This window comes from Hypanus sabinus, chromosome 32 (genome assembly GCF_030144855.1).
Source record: "Hypanus sabinus isolate sHypSab1 chromosome 32, sHypSab1.hap1, whole genome shotgun sequence".
Classification (NCBI taxonomy): Eukaryota; Metazoa; Chordata; class Chondrichthyes; order Myliobatiformes; family Dasyatidae; genus Hypanus; species Hypanus sabinus.
In genome coordinates this window covers 2,914,457-2,939,124 of record NC_082737.1, presented here as the reverse complement: position 1 = coordinate 2,939,124, position 24,668 = coordinate 2,914,457, and the positions used below count along the sequence as shown (strand labels likewise).

Below are 24,668 nucleotides of genomic sequence, written 5' to 3'. Positions count from 1 at the left end.
AGATGTGGTCCTTTTTTTTTATTCTGGTGACTTTCATAACCGCTCCTGCACTCCCCCATCCCACTTACTTTATCCTTACTTTTCCAAGCTGCTGAGCAACCCCCGCCCCACCACTGCTATTTGGTCCTCAGCCCGAGTGATACGATTGACCAGTGTCCTCGCCCCTGCATAGTTCAGGTGGAGCCCATCCTGTCAGAGCAACTCCCTCCTTCCCCAAGAGCCCACAAATTCATATCCACTCCTCCTACACCAATCTTTGAACCATGCATTTAGTTCCCCGATCTGATTAATCCTTTGCAGATTTGCACGTCTCCGGTAAGAGTCCAGGGATTATTGCCGTCTTTGGCTTTGCTTTTTAATGTCACACCCAGCTGCTCAAGTTTCCTCAGCAGAGTCTTGTTCCCCATTGGCCCTCTCTCGTTGGTCCCCATGTGGGCCACGACAACTCCAGATTCTGCTGGGGTTCAAATGGACACGGGCAATTTGCTGTATTGGGGCTTTTGATGGTTACGTTATCCATTCGGGAAGCAGTGTGGAGATCTGTCCCGACAAAAGAAGGTGTAAGCCTCCTCTTCCCTCCTCTCGGCTGCAGCTCGCCCCTGGGCCTGGTGCAATTGCTGCTTAGCCCCCCCCCCCCAGCCCCACGAAAGGCTGTGAAAGTAAACCAGGAAATTATAGGCCAGTGAGCATGGTATCAGGAGTGGAAAGTTATTGGAAGGTGTTCGAATGGACTGGATGTCTGAATATTTGGATAGGCAGGGACTGATCAGGAATAGTCAGGATGGCTCTGTCACGGTGGGCCATGTCCAATCAATCTTGTAGAGTATTTCGAGGAAGTTACCAGGAAGGTGGATGAAGGCAAGGCAGGGGATGTTGTCCACTTGGACTTTAGCAGAGCACTTGACAAGGTCCACACAGGGGAGGTTGGACAAGAGGGTTCAGTCGCTTGGCATTCAAGATGAGGTAGCAAATTGGACATTGGCCTTGTGGGAGAAGCCAGAGAGTGGTAGTAGATGGTTGCCTCTCTAGCTGGAGGTCTGCTACAGGGATGGGTGCCGGACCTGTTGTCGTTGGTCATCTGCGTGGTAATGTGGTAAGATAAATCGGCAGGTTTGTGGATGACAGGAAGATTAGGAGTGCAGTGTATAGTGAGGGAGATCATCAGAGCTGGCAGCGAGGTCTGGACCAGCTCGAGATTGGTTTGGAAAATGGCAGGTGGGATTGAATGCAGACAAGTGCGAGTGTTCACACTTCACTAGCACCAACCAGAGTTGGGTCTTATGCAGTGAACAGGAGGTCACTGAGGGAGCAAAGGAATACAGGTCCATGATTCATTGAAAGTGTCATCACAGGTAGATAGAGTTGTAAAGAGAGCTTTTGGGATGTTGTCCTTGATGAGTATTGAGTCCAGGAGCTGGAACATTATGTTGAAGTTGTACAAGACATTGGTGAGGCCGAATTTGGAGTATGGTGTGCAGTTTTGGTCACCTACCTACAGGAAATAAGGTTGAAGTGCAGAGAAATTTTACAAGGATGTTGCCAGGCCTGGAGGACCTGAGTTGTTAAGAAAGATTGGATGGGTTAGGACTTTATTCCTTGGAGCATAGAAGGTTGAAAGGAGAATTGATAGAGTTGGTTTAGACAGGGTAATTGTAAGCAGACGTTTTCCACTGAGGCTGGGTGGGACCACAACTTGTCATGGGTTAAGGGTAAAAGACGATAAAGTTTAAGGGGGACACGAGGGGAAACCTGTTTCCTATGGCGGGAGAGTCTGATCTGTGGAATTTGTTGCCACAGGCAGCTGTGGAGGCCAAGTCTTTATGTATATTTAAGGCAGAAGTTGATAGATTCTTGATTGATCAGGGCATGAAGGGATATGGTGGGTGGGGAGGCAAGAGATTGGGACTTGGGACAATTGGATCGGCCATGATGAAATGGCGGAGCAGACCAGATGGCCTGTAATTCTGCTGCTATATCTTATGGAAATATCTCACTCTCAGGAACAAGCTGCCAGCACAAGTGGTGCTCGTGAGCTTGATTTCAACATTTAAGAGAAGTTTGAATGGGTTCACGGGTGCAGAGGGCTGTGGTAAATGGGAGTAGGTAGTTTGGATGGTTCAGCATGGGCCAAAGGGCGTGTTTCTATGGTGTACTCTCCTGCGATTCTGTATAATGATCACTGCCTCCTTTGGGTTTCTTGACTTCAATCTCCCAAATCTCCCCAGTTCATTACCCAACACGCGATCCAGAATTGCCTTTTCTGCAGAGGGGTCGACCACAAGCTGCTGAAAAAGACCGTCTCATAGACCTCCTCTTGAGGTCCAGCCAGCGCCACCCTGATGATTTCCAATCTACCTGCATATTGAAATACCTGGTGGCCACTGTGACATTGCCCTTTTCACATGACTTCTCTCTCTCCCCTGGTAATCTCTATCCCTAACATCCCGGCCTCTGTCAGGATCCCATCGGGATATCTATGTCTTTAAGTCTACCTGTTGTAACTTGTACCCCACACACGTGCAGGTCCTTTGACCCAAGATTTGCTGCTGACCTTTGAACCTGCTGTGACCAACCTAACCCTTCCAGCATGTCGCCCTCTGGTTTTCTCTCATCCAATTCATAGATTATTAAATGCCCCTGACGTATCTGCCTCATCCACGCACCCACCAGTCTCTGTGGCATGCCCCCAACCCCCCAACCATAAATTCATCTGCTTGCCCTAAAATTAATGAGTTAGCCTTTTCTGGGTTGGGGGGGTGGGGGGGCAGAAGTCTCTGGCTATCATCTCGATCTCTGTCTCATTATCACTTTCGAGTTGCCTCTTCTCCTGCTCTGCCCCAAAGAGAAAAGCCCGACTTGGCCTATCCTCATTCGTGTCATGCCCTCTGGTCCAGCAGCATCCTGGTAAATCTCTGCACCCACATTCCCTTGTAACGGAGTGACCAGAACTGAGCTAGATATTCCATGCAGAGGGTTTTGTCACAGGCTACGACGTTACCCCAAAGCTCGTGAACTCAATCCCCTGACACGTGAACGCCGACACACTGTGCACCTTCTTAAAAATCCCATCAAATTTGAGGGAGTTGTGGTTGTGGACCCTGTGATCTCTGTTCCTCCACCTTGCCGTTAACCCTGTATCTCTCTCAAAATGCTGGAGAAACTCTTCTTTCTTTATCAATCTTTTTATTGATTTAAAAAGAGCATATACGCACGCAAGAGGGGAATTATCTCAAACATATATATGTCAATAACAATACATAAAGATGAAATAAACATCAAAATCTGATATAGTATGTATAATAAGGAAAATAATAATTAATTCTCATCAATTCATAAAAAGAAAAAAACTTTTAAAAATTTTGATATGGAAACCCCCCACTATTCCAGAACTGGCCTGTTTACAGTGTTTCTTTCGTTATCAATCTTTTTATTGACTTAACAAGAGCATATACACAAGCAAGAGGGGAATTATCTCAAACATATATATGTCAATAACAATGCATACAGAAGGTGAAATAAACATTATCAAAATCTGATATAGTATGTATAATAAGGGAAAAGATAACTAGTTCTCCTCTTATTAATTCGTAAAGAGAAACCGTGCCGTTAACCCTGTATCTCTCACAAAATGCTGGGAAAACTCTGCTGGTCAGGAATCTATGGAAATGAATACACAGTTGATGCTTGGGGCCGACGCCCTCCCTCGGGCCCTGCGTTCCGCTTGTAAATTTGACGTTGCAAAGTGACTGGAAAGGTCCTTTTCTTTCTGGACTCAGGAAGGGTCTGGACCCGAAACGTCGACTGTTCACCCTCTTCCTGGCCGGCTGAGTTGCTCCAGCATATTGTGTGGGTTGTTCATTGGAATGCTGCCAGGGTGGAGGAGTGCGAGGTAGAAGAGGAGGGAGTGCTTTGTGTGGAGTAGCTGAGTGGAGACGTGATGGAGGTTGATGAATAAAATTGTGGAATGCAGAGATAGGGTAAGCAGTGAGAATCTTTTTCTCGCAGGAACAGAGGTGACGAGGGCATGCTCCTCAGCGTGGGGGTGATGGGCGTGAGCAGGGGGTTTTTGTACTGCGCCGGGTGCCCATGGGATGTGCTGCCAGAGGGTGGTGGTGGAAGCAAATGCACTTGTGGGTTTAAAGAGGCCTTCAGACAGACACAGGAGCCTGTGGAGAGCGGAGGGGCATTGGTCACGTGCAGGCTGGAGAGGCAGATTACATTTGGCGCTGTGGCCAGCACAGATGTCGACGGCAGGAAAGGCCGACTGTGCAGGCTTTGGTGGGGGTGGGGGAAGGTGCAGAAGAGGCTCACTGGGATGCTGCCTGGAGTAGAGAGTATTGGAGAAGTTGGACAAAACGGAGTGGTTTTCTGCAGCAAGTTGGAGGCTGACTGAAGATCGAGGACAAGGAGTGGAAATTCCCCCACCACCCAGTGTAATATCTGGTGAGCATACGTTTCAGATGAGAAGGGGAAGATTTTAAAAAGGATATGCAAAGGCGTTTTGTGTTTTTTACTGGGAGTGGAGTGTGCTGCCTGGCTGGCGGTCAGGCAGGTGTGACAGGTGTTCACTAGTCCTGGTCACAGACACATGAACACACATCAAGACGAGGGACGAGGGCCACATGCAGGCGGTGGGGGGGGGGGGGGGGTTAGTTACATCATATTCGGCACTGATGTTATCAGCACTGTCCCGTTTGATGTCCGTCTCTCAGGCTGTCTGGTCCCCACCAATGTCAACCTTCACGTTTGATCTGAGGACCAGCACCAGTCTCCCCCCCACCCCCCCACCCCAAACATCCGATTCCACCAACATGTCTGACCCCCTGATCTGCCCGATTTTCTGGGAAATGCCAAGGCTGATGAGCCTGGCTAAAGTGTTGGAGTAGCTGCTGGAGAGGATTTTTGGAAAAGTGAAGCTTGACTGGGGAAGGCAGCTTGGGCAGGCCGTCGTGGGATGGGTTCATTGTAGTCACATTCTGAGGCACGGTGAACAACTTTTACACGTTGTTCAAAATGAATTTCTGATCAAAGTAAGACTGTATATGTCACCATGTACTACCCTGAGATTTGCTTTTTTACAAAGAGGGAGAGAGAGAGATGGGTGGGAGGGGTAGAGGATGGGGGGACAGGAGGAGAGGGAGAGACGGGGAGAGGAAGAGAGATGGTCAGGGGCAGAGTTTGAGGGGGACATACTGACTAGATGGACAGATACACAAAAGCAATGTGTAAAAGAAGATAAACAGTACAGGTGAAAAAAAAAGTTGATAATAATAAATAATGCTCAGAGCAAAAGCTGCGGAGTCTGTAGGTTGTGGAATCAGTTCAGTTATGAACAAGGTTCAGAATGATCCTTGAGCTGTTCCTGAACCTGGTGGTGTGGGCCCCGAGGCCCCTGCACCACCCTCCGGATGGCTGCGGCGAGAAGAGGCCATGGCACGGGTGGTGGGGGTCGGTGAGGAGGGGTGCTGCATCCCTTCTGGACCTGCTCGGTGCTGGGGAAGGGCTTTCAACGTGATGCACTGGGCTCTGTCCACCCTTCAAGTTTCATACAGATCACTTCGCTGCTCAGTGCATCGAGGCAGAACAAGTTGTAAAAGAGTAACAGAGTGAAGTATCACAGAGAGAAAGTACAGTGCAGGTAGACGGGGTGCAAGGTCATAGCAAGTCGATGATGAGGTCGGGAGTCCATTTCATCACAGTAAGGAGACATTCAACACTGGGCATAATTTTTCTTGGGTCTGGTGGTGCGTACGTGCTTCTGCCTGACGGGAGAGTGGAGGAGACAGAATTTGTCAATTCAATTGGATTAACATGAGAGTAAAATCGAGCAAGTTTATCCCTGGGCATGTGAGCCCTATGTATAACCTTAAATTGTATTAGGGCATGTTTAGCATAAATAGAAGAGGAATTGACTAATTGTAAAATTTTCTCCCACTGCTCAGTGGGTATAAGACAATAAAGTTCTTTTTCCCATTCCTTCTTAATTTTTTCTGATACTTCTGGCTGTATTTTCATGATCATATTATAAATGACGGCTACTAAATGCTTCTGGCAAGGATTCAGAGCTGAAAAATTTTCCATAATGTCCATTGGACATAATTTCGGAAAAGACTAACATATTATTCAAGAAATTTCTAACTTGCAAATATCTTAAAATAAAGAGTTTTAGGTAAATTATATTAATTAGATAACTGTTCAAAGGACATAAAACTTATCTAAAAATAGATCACGAAAACATGTTATACCTTTTGTTTTCCATAATACAAAGGCTTGATCCATAAAAGAGGGTCAAAAAAAAAAGGTTAGGGCTTGATAAGATAAACTTATTCAAGCAAAAAAATTTACGAAATTGAAACCATATTCACAATGTATGTTTAACTATGGGATTAGTTATTTGTTTATTCAATTTAGATAAAAAGGAAATGAAGATCCTAAAATTGAAAACAATGAAAAGTACAGATTTACATTCCAAATTTACCCATTGTGGGCAAGATGCTATAATCAATTCTTGTGTCTAAAATATTAAATGTCATATATTAACTGCCCAATAGTAAAATCTCAGGTTTGGCAAAGCCAAATCACCCTCCTTGGGCTTCTGTAAATATTTTTTGCTTAGTCTAGGATTTTTATTCTGCCACAGATACGAAGATATTTTAGAATCAATAATACCAAAAAAAGATTTAGGAATAAAAATTGGTAGTGCTCGGAATAAATAAAAATTTTGGGTATCACTATCATCTTAATAGCATTAATTCAACCAACCAATGACAAAGATAATGGGGACCACCTGGTAACAAGTTGCTTAATTTGGTCAATTAAAGGTAAAAAATTAACTTTAAATAAATTCTTTGTAATTTTAATACCCAAATAAGTAAAATGATCTGTGACAACTTTAAATGGTAAATGTTTATAAATTGGAACTTGCATATTTAATGGAAATAACTCACTCTTATTAAAATTCAGTTTGTAACCAGAAAAGCTACTAAACTGAGCTAGCAAGGACAAAATAGCAGGAATAGATCTCTCAGGGTTAGATATGTATAGTAACAAATCATCAGCATATAATGATAGCTTATAAGTCCCTTCCCGACGGGTAATACCCAAAGTATTAGGTGATTCAAGAATGGCGATAGCTAAAAGTTCCAAAACAATGTCAAATAGTAAAGGACTTAAAGGACAGCCTTGCCTCGTACCACGGAATAACTGAAAAAAAGATCTTTGATTATTGGTGAAAACCAAAGCCAAAGGTTTATAATATATTAACTTAATCCATAATATAAATTTCAAACTAAAATTAAAATGCTGCAACGTATTAAATAAATATGGTCATTCAATTCTATCAAATGCTTTTTCAGCATCTAAAGAAATGACACCTGGTATTTTGGATGAAGGAGTATAAATAATATTAATCAATTTTCTGATGTTAAAAGATGAATTACGATTTTTAGTAAATCCAGTCTGATCTTCAGAGATAATTCGAGGTAATATATTTTCTAATCTAGTGGCCAAAAGTTTACTAAAAATTTTAGTCCGTATTCAGCAAAGATATAGGCTGATAGAATGCCGATAGTGGGGTCTTTATCTTTTTTAAGAATTAGAGAAATAGAGGTATCATAAAAAGATTGTGGCAATTTACCTACAGTTAACACATCTTTAAAAATTTTACAAAGCCAAGGAGAGAGTATAGAAGAAAAGGATTTTAAAAATTACGGAGTATAACCAGGGGCCTTACCTGAATTCATTGAAAAAAATAACCTCTTCTATTTCAGTTTCCGTAATAGGTGCGTCTGGAAGTACACTATCTTCTGTAGTTAATTCTGGGATATTCAATTTTCTTAAAAAATTCATCCATTATAGAAGAATCCTCAACAAATTCTGATTGATATAAAGAATTATAAAAATTTTGAAAGGCTTTATTTATCTCTTTATGATCAATCGTCAAAGCGTCATCTCGTTTACGAATCTTAGTAATTTGTCGTTTAACCGAAGCAGTTTTCAATTGATTAGCCAATAATTTGCCAGATTTATCTCCATATACATAAAACTGGGTTCTAGATTTAACTAACTGATTTTCAATGGAAGAGGATAATAACAGACTATGCTCCATTTGAAGTTCAACTCTTTGTTTATAAAGCTCTTTGCTAGGGGTCACTGAATAAATCTTATCAATTGCTTTAATTTTATCAACCAATGGTAATATTTCTGAATTAGTTCGATGTCTAACACCAGCAGAGTATGAAATAATCTGTCCACGAATAAATGCTTTAAAAGTGTCCCATAATGTTCCACTAGAGATCTCTTCTGTAAAATTTGTTGAGAAAAACAAATCAATTTACTGTTTAATAAAATTAAGCAAGACTGGGTCCTGCAATAAAATAGAGTTGAAATTTAGCATTAGAAGATGAATCCACTGTCTTAATAGAGAGCTTCAAAGGTGCAATGCCCCCTGTTTCCAGTCTTACCTACCAGTGGAAACAACAACCCTGCCTCTATTTTATCGACCCCTTTCATAATTGTACGCTTCTCTGAGGTCCCCTCTCGTTCTCCTGACTCCCTCATTTGCAGAGTCAGTCTGGTGAACCTCCTGCACAGAACCCCATAGCCAGCGTACCTGTCCTGAAGTGAGGAGGCCAGCCCTGCATTGGGAGTCTGGCTGCAGCCGTATAAATCTAGATTCTGCCCAATGTGTGCAATTCTGGTCACCCCCTTCTTGAGAAGGGTGTGGGGCCTTTGCAGAGGGGGTTTAGTGGGGTCCAGGATCAGCCATGATGGGCTGGCAGAGCAGACTCGATGGCTTAATCCTGCTGCTCTGTCTTATGGTCTCATTAAGAGTTGGGACGTTTTATTGAGATTAACAAACGACACGTTTGTTAGTGAGGGAACACCAGAGCTCTTGTGTCAGGCCTTGGCCACCCTGTTACGGGAAAGACATGATCGAGAGTGCAGAGAAGACGTGCGAGGGTCTTTCCATCTGAAGAGCTGCTAACTGCGGGGACGTGGATCACGTGCGAGAGGGGTTGAGGTTATTTTAGTCGGACACTGACTTGGCGGGCCAGTTCCAGTGCGTTGTAACTCCTTGTAACGTTGAGCCCCTGTCCGGTCCCGGTGCTGTTCACCCTCCTGTCCGGCCTCCACCCTGCCCCCGATCCCACTGGTGCCGACCTTTAACCCCCAGCCTGCGCGGTGCTGACACTGACTGGCTGTTTCAGGAGTCCCAGGAGGCCGAGGCGGTCCAGGAGGAACTGGTGATGAAGGTTCGGCAGCTGAAGGCGGAGCTGGTGGTCTTCAAGGGGCTGATGAGCAACGTGAGTGGCTGTTTGTGGGGGTGGCCTGGGGGTCGGGGAAGGAACAAGGGGTGGGGCTGCTGTTCGTGGCCTCATTCCCCCCCCCCCTCTTCTGGGACGGGGTCACTGGAGCTAGACCCACTCGTTCTGTCCTGTGTCGGTTGATACCCAGGACAGTGGCCTCCTGAGCCTCGGTCCCTCTCTACATCTCACCCTGAGCTCTCCCACGTTATCAGTCCCCATTCATCGGCCAAGTGCCCGTCGCCCATCAATCCACCCAGGCCGTGTCCAGTCATTCCTATTTCCTCCCACCGCTTCACCCAGCACCATTCCCAGAATCTAGCGCCCAGCCCTAGTCACAGATCACTCCAGTGCTGTGCAGAACTCGTGAGGCTAATGACACCTTATCCCCTCGTGGTCCATCTCCCTCCGTTTCCTGCACGCCCTGGCTAAGAGCCTCTTAAGCTGGATCATCTTCCTCCAGCACGTCTGTTCCAGGCACCCACCTGTTTATTTTCAAAAAGCAACTTGCACCGCATCTCACCTTCACACCACCCTCCACCACCCCCCCCCCCCGACTGATCCCGCTTTAAATACGTACTCTCCGCTGTGAACTTTTCCTGCTCCGTCTCTGCCTCTCGTCATCTCACGCACCTCTGTCAGCTCTCCCCTCGGTGCCCCTGCTCCAGAGAACACGACGCAAGTCAGCCTGGCCTGTCCTGGTAGCTCATGCCATCTACTCCAGGCAACGTCCCAGAGCACCCTCTCCGAAGGCTCGACACCCTTCCTGTGATCGGGGAGCAGGGTGACTGGAATTGCATGCGATTCCCCAGGCGTGGCCTAACCAGAGTTTTATAAAGGTGCAGTGTATTTTCCAATTTGCTGAGCTCAGTGCCTTGGTGTGGGCGAGTGTTCCGCGCGCCACCTTCACCCTCCCGTCCACCTGGGGAGCTGTGGACCGTGAGCGCTGGGGTCCCTCATTGCAGACTTGCCCAGCACGGTAACAGGTCCCTCGACCCCGCTCTCGTGTCCGAAACGAGTGTTCAGGTCCTCGGTGATGGTAGGAATGGGAAGAGGGCATGTCCTGGGTGTTGAGGACCCTTCTCAAGGCACAGCCTTCTGCAGATGGCCTTAGTGATGGGGCGGGTTGTGGAGGTGAAGGGTCTCGACCTGAAACATGGACAGTGCTTCTCCCTATAGATGCTGCCTGGCCTGCTGTGTCCCACCAGCATTTTGTGTGTGTTGCTTGAATTTCTAGCAACTGCAGATGTCCTCCTGTTTGCGGTCTTTTTCAATCCTTTGCATTGGAGCCTCCTTACCAGGCAGTGACAGGACGCATTAGAATGCTCACCTGGAAAATCTCCTGGAGTCTTTGGAGACAATACCAAATCTCCTCAAGTTCTTGACAAAGTTGGTATGCCGCCTTCATGACTGGGCCCGTCTGGATCCTCAGAGCTGGTTACACGCAGGAGCTTGAGGCTGCTCGCCCTTTCCACTGCTGACCCCCCTCGATGGAGTGTTGTGTCTTCTCCCGACTTCAGATCCTCAGTTTTGCTGATGTTGAGTGCAAGGGTGTTTTTTTTTGTTAAATTCCGGTTGAACATCCCTTATGTGAAATTCCACAATCGGAAAACCTCTGAAATTCGCATCTATTTGAAGCGCTGACCTGACGTCACTAATGGAAAATTCCTCAGTTTTCTGGGACGTTTCCTGTGTTCAAGTCTCTGCATCACAGAAGGTGATCTCACACTGGTGACGGACTTGAGTTAATGGAAAAATAGACAGGCACCACATAGAGCAAAATTGGAAGACCTTTTCTCTGTGTTTGTCAGTTTTGGAGTGAACATATGTTGACCATGAAGAAAGCAAAGATCTATCGTGATCAACTGAAAATATTCAGCCGGCTGGGAGCAGGAACTTAACAATGTTGAACTTCTAAAGATTGAAAATTTTTAAAGGTCTGCCTGATGAGTTTGCAAAGACTGACGCTGATGAAAATCTGACACCACAATGAATCCCTCAAAGTTTCTATCCCTCTTTGTTCATTTATTATCAAAGTGAGTATACATTATACAACGTTGAGATTCGTCTCCTAAGAGACCCAAAAGGAACAGTCGAGCGCCCAATGTGCAGAAAGCAAAGAGGAACACACATCAAGCCCATAAAAAAAAATAAATAAAACAACCCGTAAAAGAAAAGGAAGACAGTCGAATGTGCAGAGCCGAGTAAAGGTTGTGGAGCAGCAATCTTAATTGGGCCACGCCACCCTGGCCTTTTCAATCTGGCCTGGCGCTTAAATCGGCAGCCAACCCTCGTGCCTCGATGGGCTTTGGGGCCTGGACCCCACTGCCTCGGTTCGGCACGGAGCTTAGGTCTCTGACCAAACATTGAGTTCAGTGGAACTGGTGCCCGAAGCTTGCCATCTTGATCCGCCCTGCGGCATGGCATTCAAATCGATCACACCTCGGCTCTGCCACGTCGAAGCACCCTCAGGTTCAGAGGGAAGTTACAGCCTTCCACTTGCGGTGATCGCTTGCCAGAAAAAGTGTGACCAACAAAGTGTGTTGTTCGTTGTGTTCCTTGTTTCGTCGCTGAAGTTCACCTGCACCTTCAACCAGAAGACCTTGCATCAAGCCCTTTTTTAAAAAAAAACGGGAGTCAGGTACAAATACAGTGAGCTGTAACCTTTCAATGAAAACATGGCATCGGAGGTGGGGGCTGCCGTTGTTTCACAGCTGATCCAGGTGTCCTCGCGATGCAGCTCAGCTGGTTTTATTACCCCACACTCATTATAGTTTCGTTATATGGCTGGCGTGTAGCAATTTTTACTGCTAAGTACACACAAGTCGACCTTGTGCCAGCGCAGGAGGACACAGCTGGAAGCGGTGGCAATCCCAGGTGTTACACGGTGGCCCAGTATCCGAAACGCTTCTGGCCCCCGCGCATTCCGGATGAGGGGCACTCAGGCCTGTGTCGCCCATCCTTGATTTTTAAAGGCAGGCTTCTCGTGACAGCCTCCACTGTTGTCATGCCTGATTACGTGAACAGGAGCGGCCAGGACTTCAGACTCTGCCAAGGGTGTCAATTCCGGCCGATTTCTGCTTTGTGGCCGCAGAGCTGAGGCTGAGCAAATACGGTGAATGTCAGTGAACCGGGGGTGAAGGGGGTTGGGGGTTAGTGTATATGTATCCCCCGGAATCTTCAGTCCACACCATCAGCCACCCAGTGACACTGATCCTGTTTTGTCCCACACATTGGTATTGACATTGGAACCAGGATTGTTATCACTGATGTGCTTGGTGGCAGTAATGCAAAACATAATTAACACAATTACAGCACAACACAGGCCCTTGGGCCCACAAAGCTGTGCCGAACATGTCCTTACCTCAGAACTACCAAGGGTTACCCATAGCCCTCTACTTTCTAAGTTCCATATACCTGTCCAGGAGTCTCGTAAATGACCCTGTTGTATTCGCCTCCACCACCGCCACTGGCAGCCCATTCCACGCACTCACCACTCTGCATTTTAAAAGAAAAAGCTTACCCCTGACATCTCCTCTGTACCTACTTCCACGCACCTTAAAACTGTGCCCTCTCGTGCTAGCCATTTCATCCCTGGGAAAAGCCTCTGACTATCCACATGATCAATGCCCCTCATCTTGTATACCTGGAATTTTTAAAAATAGTGCAAAAAGTGAACAGCCTTTCCCCCCTGCTGTCGATCGGGTCACCGACATTCGCCGTATTCGCCAGGTTTCCGCTTTGTGAACACACTGGAGGAAATTGGCCAGGATCAGTGCACAAGGACCCATTCCGACAAAGGAGTCTTGGCCCGAAACATCGACTGTTCACTCTTTTCCACAGACGCTGCCGTGTGTGTGGCTCGGATTTCCAGCGCCTGCAGATTGTTCTCTTGTCAGTTCCTGGTCCGCAGATGGTGGAGGGGAGCAGGCAGTTCCTAAACCACCAAGGGGCTCTCCCTCCCAGTGGTAAGAAAGAGACAGGGCATTTCCTTCTCTAACACTTCACGCCTACCCACGTGTGTGTGTGTGTGTGGGGGGGAGATTTACAGTTGGCTGACCCCGGGGTGGGTGGTTTAGAGAGACCCTCGCAGTCGTTTGGAGCGCGTGCACACACAGATAGCACCGTAGGCCAGGAGGGAGCCGAAGGCTTCAGTCTGTGAGGCAGCAGTCCGTGTGCGGAAGGTGGCGGTTGCGGGCTGGCAGGGCAGTGGGAGGGGGGAGTGTGTCGTGCTGTGAGACCCCTCCCGAGTGCCAGTGGCTCTCGTTCTGCCTCCCCAGGACCTGAGCGAGCTGGACACCAAGATTCAGGAGAAGGCCATGAAGGTGGACATGGACATCTGCCGGCGCATCGACATCACCGCCAAGCTGTGCGACGTCGCGCAGCAGCGGAACTGTGAGGACATGATCAGGATGTTCCAGGTAACGGTGCAGATGGACGGGGATGGGGAGGTTGCTATCTCGGGCTCCCTGCTTCAGGTCGGCCTGTCAGACCCTCATCTGTGTGTGCAGACAAACCAGGATAGGACGGTTGGAACAGTGCCGTAGAATGGGGGGGGGGGGGGTCTGGGGGTGCAATCCACAGTTGCTTGAGTGTAGCCTCACAGGTAGATGGGGTCAGAAAGGGAGTTCTGGCAGGTTGGCCTTCATAACTGAGTGCATAACTCTTGCCCTACTGAGGCCACTCTCTTTTCAGGTCACCATTCTACGTTGACGAAGGAGAAATCAGCAGAAAAAAATTCCCTCTCCCTTCCCTCTTTTCCCTGCTCTGGCCTCTTGTGTCTTCTCGCCTGCCTATCACCTCCCCCACTGAAGTCCCTGCTCCGTCCCATTCTCCCACGGTCCACCCCCCTCTCCTATCCGATTCCTTCCTCACCAGCCCCTTAGCTTTCTTACCCACCCGGCTTCACCTATTGCCTTCTGGCTTGACCTCTTCCTCTTCCCCATTTCTTTAATCGTGGCACCTTGGCCCTTCCTTTCCTGAAGAAGGGCGTTGGCTTAGGATGTCGACTGTTTATTCCTTAGATGCTCGAACCTGTGAGTGTGTGTGTGTTGCTTTGGATTTCCAGCATTCAATGAATTGATTGTGTGATGGAGTACAGGAGCTGGGGTGCTACGTCGTGTTGGTGAGGCAATGTTTGGGCCCATGGGCCTATGTTGTGCTGACTACTTGAGCATTGACTTTGGACACTGCTGTCTTGCAGTCTGCATGAAGATTAGTCTAACCCTTCCCTTCCGCATAGCTCTCTGTTTTTCCTTCAATGTCCTGATGTATCTGCCACGTATCACTCTGTATAGAAAAGCAAACCCAATTTCCTGCACCCCCCCCCCCCCCAATATGTTAGAAACATAGAAAACCGACAGCACAATACAGGCCCTTTGGCCCACAAAGTTGTGCTAAACATGTCCTTACCCTAGAAATTATTAGGCTCACCCATAACCCTCTATTTTTACTAAGCTCCATGTACCTATCCAAAAGTCTCCACCACCGTTGCTGGCAGCCCATTCCATGCACTCACCACTCTGAGTCAAAAAAACCTGACATCTCCTCTGTACCTACTCCCCAGCGCCTTAAACCTGTGTCCTCTTGTGGCAACCATTTCAGCCCTGGGATAAAGCCTCTGACTATCCACACGATCAATGACTCTCATCATCTTCTACACCTCTATCAGGTCACCTTACATCCTCCGTCGCTCCGAGGAGAAAAGGCCGAGTTCACTCAAGCTATTCTCATAAGACATGCTCTCCAATCCAGGCTACATCCTTGTGAATCTCCTCTGCACCCTTTCTATGGCTTCCACATCCTTCCTGTAGTGAGGAGACAGATCTGAGCACAGTACTCCAAGTGGCGTCTGACCAGGGTCGTATAGAGCTGCAACATTACCTCTCGTCTCCTAAATTGTGCTGATGGAGATTGTGGAGGGTATGTTGCTGCCAATTTGAACTGATTGGTGTCTGTAAGTGGAGACCAGATCTGAGCTCAGTACTCCAAGTGGGGTCTGACCAGGGTCCTATTTGCTCTGTTTGATTTTGTAACCATTGCAAGTCGCTGCTGGATGGCAAGGACACGAAGTACTGCGGGACTAACCCATTAGCAAGTTGCTCGAGAGTGATGCAGCTGGACCCACTGTTGTTGCTTTGCTGCAAGCCATCGCACCAGGAAGGTGCGCGGTCCAACAGCGATTGTCTCAGACGTCTTTGTAGCGATCGTTAGACCCTGTTGGACATTTGCTTCTGTGGGGCTCCACCATATTGGCAGCATCAATACAGCGACGCTCTCTGCTGCTCTCTAGTGTTGACTCAGTGGAAGAACAACCTGGACTGGGACAAGATAGATACTTTATTGATCACAAAGGAAATTACAATGTCACAGTAGCATTACAAATGCACATATTTATAAATATTAGAAGAAAGCTAAGAGAATAAAACCATCTTAACAGGAGGGAGTCATCACTTCCCTGACTATAGATTGACTCATTATGGACCCTAATGGCCGAGGGTAAGAATTACCTCATATAACGTTCTTTGGAACAGCACAGTTGTCTCGGTTTATCACTGAAAGTGCTCCCTCTGTTCAGCCAAGGTGCCGTGCAGAGGGTGAGAAACATTGTCCGGAATTGTCAGGATTTTCCGTAGGGTCCTTTGTTCTACCACAGCCTCTAGTGTGTCCAGTTTGTCTCCTATAACAGAGCTAGACTCTCTAATCAATTCACTGAGTCTGTTGGCATCACCGTGTTGATACCATTGCCCCAACACACCACCGCATAGAAGATTGTACTGGTGACGACAAGCTGGTAGAACATGTGAAGGAGAGGCCTGCACACTCCAAAGGACCTCAGTCTCCTCAGGAAGTTGAGGTGACTCTGGCCCTTCTTGTACCAATCCTCTGTGCTGGTTTCCACTCAAGTCTGTCATCCAGGTGCACCCCCCAAGTACTGGTAAGTCCTCCCCACATCCATGTCCTCACCATCCATAGTAACAGGGAGCAGAGCAGGTTTAGTCTTCCTAAAGTCCATCACCATCTCCTTTGTCTTACTGATGTTGAGCTGCAGATGAGTCAGCCTGCACCATTTGACAAAGTCCTCCACCAGGCCCTGTATTCATCCTCCCGTACTCCCTTTTTCACCCAGCCATTTCTGAGTCATCAGAGAATCTCTGCAGATGGCATGACACGACAACATCCCATCCTGTAAATCCACAGTCATGCCACTCAGGAACTTGGCTTTTTTGTTTTGTGTTTTTTGTTGTGACTATGTTTTTCTGAAAACTTAGCCATGAGTGCTGTTCTGCGCCTTTGCCTGGAGGACGCTGTTTTGATTTGCTATGTTTATATATGATTGAATGATAATTAAACTTCAGATGTTGGGATATTGTCGAAACCCTGGGTGAGGCCCAGTAGGATTATTGTGTGCAGTTCCCTGCAGGAAAGGTAAGCTTGAAAGAGATCAGGGACAATTTACAAGAATATTTCTGGGACTTGAGGACCTGAGCTACAGGAAAAGTTGGATAGATTAGGAAATGCCAGCACGCTTTTGCCCCTGAGGTTGGGTGAGGCTCGATCTAGAGGTCCTGGGTTTAGACCATAAAACCATAAGGCTATTATGAATTAGAGTGTAGAGAATTAGGCTATTTGGCCCATCAGTCCTCACAGCTGTTCCATCATGGCTGACCAACCTCATCCTCTTGGTTTTTTCACCATAATCTTTGCCCCCCTCCCACCCTGTCAAGAACATATCAACCTTTGCTTTATTGACCCCCAATGACTTGACCTTCACAGCCGTCTGCGACAATCAATTCCACAAATTCGCCATCCTCTGGCCGAAGAAATTCCTCCTCATCTCTGTTCGAAAGGGGCTCTTTCTTTCCTGAGGCCATGCCCTCTGGTCTTGGGCACCCTCCACGCTCTCCACGTCCAATCGAACTAATCCTTTCAATGGTCAATAGGTTTCAATCAGAACCACTCTCATTCTTCGTAACACCCACAGGCATCCAATACGATCAAAACTAATTAATAAGCTTCAAGACCTGGATGAGGAAGTGGGGGGATGGGTTAGTAAGATTGCTGATGACACAAAGGTCGGAGGTGTTGTGGATAGTGCGGAGGGCTGACAGAGGTTACAGTGGGACATTGATAGGTTTCAAAACTGGGCTGAGAAGTGGCAGATGAAGTTCAACCCAGATAAATGTGAAGTGGCTCATTTTGGTAGGCCAAATATGATTGGCAGAATTAATGGCAAGACTCTTGGCAGTGTGGAGGATCAGAGTGATCTTGGGGTCCGAGTCCATAGGACGCTCAAAGCAGCTGCGCAGGTTGACAGTGTGGTTCAGAAGGTGTACAGTGTATTGGCCTTCATCAATCGTGGAATTGAATTTAGGAGCCGAGAAGTAATGTTTCAGCTATATAGGACCCTGGTCAGACTCCACTTCGAGTACTGTGCTCAGTACTGGTCGCCACTTATAGACACCAGTCAGTTCAAATTGGCAGCAACATATCCTCCACAATCTCCATCAGCACAGGTGCACCGCATGGCTGTGTGCTCAGCCCCCCGCTCTACTGGCTCATGATTATGACTGTGAGGTTGAGCACCGTCCCAGTGCCGTATTTAAGTTTGCTGACGACACCAGTGCCACTGGCCGAGTCAAAGGTGGGGACGGACCAGTATGTAGGAGGGAGATGGAAGGTCTGGCTGAGCGGTGCCCTGACAGTGACCTCTCACTCAATGTCCGCAAGCCCAAGGAGCTGATTTGTTGCCTGATGAGTGTCCATGAGCCAGTCCTGTTGGGGGGAATCAAAGGTGCAGAGGGTTAGCAACTTTAAATTCCTTGGTGTCACCATTTCAGTGGACCTGAAATGATAACACCAAAGAAAGCACGGCAACTCCTCTAATTTCTAGGAAGTGCGCAAATCCACAAAAAGAGATGACATAGGATCGAAAGATGTAGAAATCTTGTGGGTAGAGTTCAGAATCTGCAAAGGTGAAAATACTCTAATGGAAGCCTCTGAAATGAGCCAGGATGGGTACAAAGACATGTAAAAAGGGCAGTGATACAATAGTCATGGCAGGTTTCAATATGCAGATAGATTGGGAAAATCAGGTTGGTGCTAGATCCAAGAGAAGGAATTTGTAGAATGCCCATGAACTGACGTTTTAGAGCAGCTTACGGTTGAGCCCACTAAGGAAAAGGCTTAGATTCTAGATTGGGTGTTGTGTAATAAACCCGATTTGATTAGGGAGCTGAAGGTTTGCTAGTGCTATTAGGGAGGGATTAAACTAGATTTGCAGGGGGATGGGAACCAGAGTGCCAGAGCAGATAGCGGGGGTGAAAATACATGTTAAAAGTTCATGCAAAGTCACAAATGGAAGGGTTGTGTGTGGTGGTAATAATCTTCTGAGGTGTGTCTATTTCAATGCAAGGAGTATTGTGGGGCAGGCTGATGAGCTGAGGGCGTGGGTTGACATGTGGAATTATGACATTGTAGCCATTAGTGAAACTTGGCTACAGGAGGGGCAGGACTGGCAGCTTAATGTTCCAGGGTACCCATGTTTCAGACGTGATAGAGGCAGAGGAATGAAGGGTGGGGGTATGGCATTGCTAGTCAGAGAAAATGTTACAGCAGTGCTTCGGCAGGACAGATTAGAGGGCTTGTCTACCGAGGCCATATGGGTGGAGCTAAGAAACAGGAAAGATATGACCACATCAATGAGGTTGTACAATAGACCACCCAATAGTCAGTGGGAATTGGAGGAGCAAATCTGCAGAGAGATAGCAGACAACTGCAGGAAACATAAAGTTGTGATTGTAGGGGGTTTTAATTTTCCACATATTGATTGGGACTCCAATACTGTTAAAGGTCCAGGCAGGTTAGAGTTTGTAAAATGTGTTCAGGAAAGTTTTCTAAATCCATATATAGAAGTACCGACTAGAGAGGATGCAATAATAGATCTCCTATTAGAAAGCGAGTTAGGACAGGTGACGGAAGTGTGTGTAGGGGAACACTTTGGTTCCAGTGATCATAACGCAATTAGGTTTAACTTGATCATGGATAAAGATAGATCTGGTCCTCGGTTTGAGGTTCTAAACTGGAAAAAGACCAAATTTGAAGAAATGAGAAAGGATCTTAAAAGCATAGATTGGGACAGGTTGTTCTCTGGCAAGGATGTGAATGGTAAGTGGGAGGTCTTCAAAGGAGAAATTTTGAGAGTGCAGAGTCTGTATGTTCCTGTCAGGATTAAAGGCAAAATGAATAAAAGTAAGGAACCTTGGTTCTCTAGGGATATTGGTACACTGATAAAGAAGAAGAGAGAGATGTATAACATGTATAGGCACAGGGAGGAAATAAGATGCTTGAGGAGTATAAAAAGAGTAAGAAAATACATAGGAAATAAATCAGGAGGGCTAAAAGAAGACATGAGGTTGCTTTGGCAGTCAAGGTGAAGGATAATCCTAAGAGCTTCTACAGGTATATTAAGAGCAAAAGGATAGTAAGAGATAAAATTGGTCCTCTTGAAGATCAGAGTGGTCAGCTATGTATGGAACCAACACAAATGGGAGTGATATTAAATGGGTTTTTTGCATCTGTATTTACTAAGGAAACTGGAATGGAGTCTATGGAAACCAGGCAAAGAAGTACAGAGGTCATGGAAATTATACAGATTAAAGAGGAGGAGGTGCTTGCTGTCTTGAGGCAAATCAGAGTAGATAAATCCCCAGGGGCTGACAGGGTATTCCCTCGGACCTTGAAGGAGACGAGTGTTGAAATTGCAGGGGCCCTGGCAGAAATATTTTAAATGTCGAATTCCACGGGTCAGGTGCCGGAGGATTGGAGGATAGCTCATGTAGTTCTGTTGTTTAAAAAGGGCTCATAAAGTAAGCTGGGAAATTATAGGCCGGTAGGTTTGACATCAGTAGTAGGTAAATTATTGGAAGGAATACTAATAGATAGGATCTACAAGTATTTGGATAGACAGGGACATTAGGGAGAGTCAGCATAGCTTTGTGCATGGTAGGTCTTGTTTAACCAATCTATTAGAGTGTTTCGAGGAGGTTACCAGGAAAGTGGATGAAGGGAAGGCAGTGGATGTTGTCTACATAGACTTCAGTAAGGCCTTTGACAAGGTCGCCCATGGGAGGTTAGTTAGGAAGATTCAGTTGCTAGGTATACATGGAGAGGTAGTAAATTGGATTAGACATTGGCTCACTGGAAGAAGCCAGAGAGTGGTAGTGGAGGATTGCTTCTCTGAGTGGTGGCCTGTGACTAGTGGTGTGCCACAGGGATTAGTGGCGGGTCCATTGTTATTTGTCATTTATATCAATTGGATCAGCATATTTGCTGATGATACAAAGATTGGAGGTGTAGTGGACAGTGAGGAAGGTTTTCAAAGCTTGCAGAGGGATTTGGACTAGCTGGAAAGATGGGCTGAAAAATGGCAGTTTAATGCAGACAAGTGTGAGGTATTGCACTTAGGAAGGTCAAACCAAGGTAGAACATACAAGGTTCTACATACAACATACACTGAGGAGTGCAGTAGAACAGAGGGATCAGGGAATACTGATACAAAATTCCCTGAAAGTGGCATTACAGGTAGATAGGATAGTGAAGAGAGCTTTTGGTACATTGGCCTGTATAAATCAAAGTATTGAGTATAAAAGTTAGAATTGTACGGTGATGTTGTATAAGACATTGGTGAGGCCAAATTTGGAGTATTGTGTGCAGTTTTGATCATCAAATTAAAAGAAGGAAGGAATTAAGTTTGAAAGAATGCAGAGAAGGTTTACAAGGATGTTGCCGGGACTTGAGAAACTGAGTTACAGAGAAAGGTTGAATAGGTTAGGACTTTATTCCCTGGATTGTAGGAGAATGAGGGGTGATTTGATAGAGGTGTATAAAATTATGATGGGTATAGATAGAGTGAATGCAAGCAGGCTTTTTCCACTGAGGCCAGAGAAGAAAAAAACACAGAGGCCATGGGTTAAGGGTGAAGAGGGAACATTGGGGGTGGGGGGGGGGGTCTTCTTCACGCAGAGAGTGGTGGGAGTGTGGAATGAGCTGCCAGATGAAGTGGTGAATGCGGGCTCACTTCTGACATTTAAGAAAAACTTGGACAGGTACATGGATGAGAGGGGTTTGGAGGGATATGGTCCAGGTGCAGGTCAGTGGGACTTGGCAGAAAGATGGTTCAGCACAGCCAAGAAGGGCCAAAAGGCCTGTTTCTGTGTTGTAATGTTCCATGGATTTCAGAGGACCTTTGCCGTGCTGCACAAGAGAAAGGCCTTTGGCATTCCTAGAAAGATACCAGCACAGATGGAAGATTGGCTGACCGACAAGAGAAAGAGTGGGAATAAGGGGAGCCTTTTCTGGTTGGCTGGTGGTTCTCCACGGGGGGGAGGTCAGTTTTCGGACCGTTTCTTTATACGTCAGTGATTTAGATGACGGATCAAAGGTCAAAGTAAAATTTGTTACCAGAGTATATACACCTCACCACTTTGAACCCTGAGGTTCTTTCTCTGCGGGCATAGCAAGTCCATCAGTGACTGTAAGCATCAGGAGCTGTAAGCCAACTGCACAAATGCAGATGTAAACACACAGCAATACATAACGAGCATGGTAGAACAATATAACAGTCCTTAAATGAGTGTAGCCCTTTTGTTCAAGGTCCTGATGGTCAAGGGGTGGTAACTTTCTTGAACCTGGTGCTGAGAATCCTGACGCACCTATACCTTCTACCTGATGGCAGCGGTGAGGAAGGGGCATGGCCTGGGTGGTGAGGGTCTCTGATGGGATTGGTGGCTTTGTGGCCATGTTTGTTGGCCGTACTCAGAGCCTCTCAGTCCCCGCTTTAAATAGACCCAAGGGTGGACCCCCCCCCCCCCCCGCAGTGACTCAAGTGTGTTGCAAATGGTGAAAACCGTGTTTTAATTCGAAACTAAATCATTGACATGTCCTGGTTATTGTGCTGAGTTTCCGTGTTGGAATGAACTTTTGTTTAAAAGAAAGGATGGTGAGCTGATGTTTAAAAATAAAAGCTGGTCGGCCACCTCTCCCTGCTCTTACCCTTCTGTCTCCTGGCCTCAGGTCTCCCCGTCCGGGCGTAAGAAGGAGTCGAAGGCGGCCTGCGGCAATGAGGGCCCGCTGCTGGAGAGCGAGGCTTCCAGGAAGCTACTGGGGGAGGAGGAGGAGGACCGGGAGGATGAGACCTCCTCCGCCATCAGCGAGGAGATGCGGCGGATGCTGAACCAGCTGTGAGTACTACGGGTCCCTCAGGTGTTCCCAGCACCGGAACAGAGGTGATGATATGGGTCCCTCAGGTGTTCCCAGCACCGGAACAGAGGTGATCATACAGGTCCCTAGGGTGTTCCCAGCACCGGAACAGAGGTGATGATACAGGTCCCTAGGGTGATCCCAGGACCGGGACAGAGGTGATGATATGGGTCCCTCAGGTGTTCCCAGCACCGGGACAGAGGTGATGATACAGGTCCCTCGGGTGTTCCCAGCACCGGGACAGATGTGATGATACAGGTCCCTCGGGTGTTCCCAGCAACGGGACAGATGTGATGATACAGGTCCCTCGGGTGTTCCCAGGACTGGAACAGAGGTGATGATACAGGTCCCTCGGGTGTTCCCAGGACTGGAACAGAGGTGATGATACAGGTCCCTCGGGTGTTCCCAGGACTGGAACAGAGGTGATGATACAGGTCCCTCGGGTGTTCCCAGGACTGGAACAGAGGTGATGATACAGGTCCCTCGGGTGTTCCCAGGACTGGAACAGAGGTGATGATACAGGTCCCTCGGGTGTTCCCAGGACTGGAACAGAGGTGATGATACAGGTCCCTCGGGTGTTCCCAGGACTGGAACAGAGGTGATGATACAGGTCCCTCGGGTGTTCCCAGGACTGGAACAGAGGTGATGATACAGGTCCCTCGGGTGTTCCCCAGGACTGGAACAGAGGTGATGATACAGGTCCCTCGGGTGTTCCCAGGACTGGAACAGAGGTGATGATACAGGTTATTGATTAGTGGTCGACAGGGATGGGAGGACGTTGATGGTGGAGATCTCACCTCCCGAGGCAGACTTGTCACCAGTCGTGTAGTCCAGTTCTCTGGAGGCAACGGGGCAGATTGCAAGGTCCAGGCCGAATGTTTAAGGTGAAGTGGAGTAAAGTTCAAAGGGAAACACAGAGGGATTTTAATTTACCCGGAATGCCTATGTCAACGGTGATCAACCCGATGTGATGAAACAAGTACCACAGTTGATTATTTTCCACCTTTTGGAGAGAGAACCTTCCATCTGCTCTCACGGAGAGACAGCCACGGAAGTCTCTCTGCCTGAGCATAGAGATACAGAGCTTTTTATACTACCTTTGTCAAGAAAGCCCAGCAACAGTGATAGTCCAAGACGAAGGCCACTTTGTCAAGTACGTTTACCTCTGTTTTAGGTGATTAAGTGGCCTTCTTCTCGGACTATCACTGTTGCTAGGCTTTCCTGACAAAGATAGTACTTGACAAAGAACACTTAGGCTACATCCACGCTACACTGGATAAATCCGTAACCAAAGCTTTTTCTCTTCAGTTTTACCCTTTGTCCACACTAAAACAGCAAAACCGGAACTTTTCAGAAGCGCTGTCCAAAGTGTGTAATTTTGAAAACGCCGGATCAATGTGGACAGGATAACCGGAGAAATCTGAAAAACACTATCAGACGGCAGCGCGTCATTTCATTGTTTTCTTGAACGCAACCTGACAATTTCAGAACAGACGGCAACGAAACTGACGCCAGAAGAGTTAGAAATGTACTCACCAAATACTTTGACCCATAACTTACTGAATAAATAAGTATACTCACTTTGCCATTTTCTGTCCTTGCTCGTATGAAGGTGGTTTACCTACTTATGCAAGTACTTCTCTGACAACAGATGTGTAACAGCCTAATGTAACATTGTATGGAAAAACAAGATAATACTGATGCAGACATGTTTTACACAGTTAACAAGGTGCTTTATTAATGCAGAGTTAGTCATTTTTTAATGTTCGTCATCAGCCGGGTCAATCTGTCTGTGAATTCCCCTATGCTCCAGTATTTGTTTTTTTTTAACTTTTAAGTTCTCCTGCGCGAGAGCCAACAGCTGTCCGCCGTTTCAAGTTTTTCTAGTCTGTAACTACGCAAACGTGCACTTTCACGGCGAGATTCAACACCAAACATGTTGCTTGTTTTCGGTAGATGTGTCTGCGGAGATTTCACCAAAATCTCCGTTTCAAGGTGGATAGAGATATTTTTAAAAACACATAGTGTGGATACCTATCGTTTTTACTGGAAACCGCTGTTTTCAAAATTATCCGGTCTAGTGTGGACGTAGCCTTAATCACA

General features: G+C 46.9%; 1 protein-coding gene across 2 annotated transcripts in view; it reads left to right on the top strand.

The window, feature by feature from the left end:
- Positions 1–24,668, top strand: part of LOC132384406 (non-homologous end joining factor IFFO1-like) — a 36,401-nt gene that overhangs the window by 5,783 nt on the left and 5,950 nt on the right. For both annotated transcript variants that reach the window (XM_059955533.1, XM_059955532.1), the window contains exons 3-5: positions 9,210–9,305; positions 13,586–13,726; positions 22,380–22,546. In XM_059955533.1, coding sequence (XP_059811516.1) covers positions 9,210–9,305; positions 13,586–13,726; positions 22,380–22,546 — 404 coding nt within the window. The remainder of the gene's footprint in view (positions 1–9,209; positions 9,306–13,585; positions 13,727–22,379; positions 22,547–24,668) is intronic.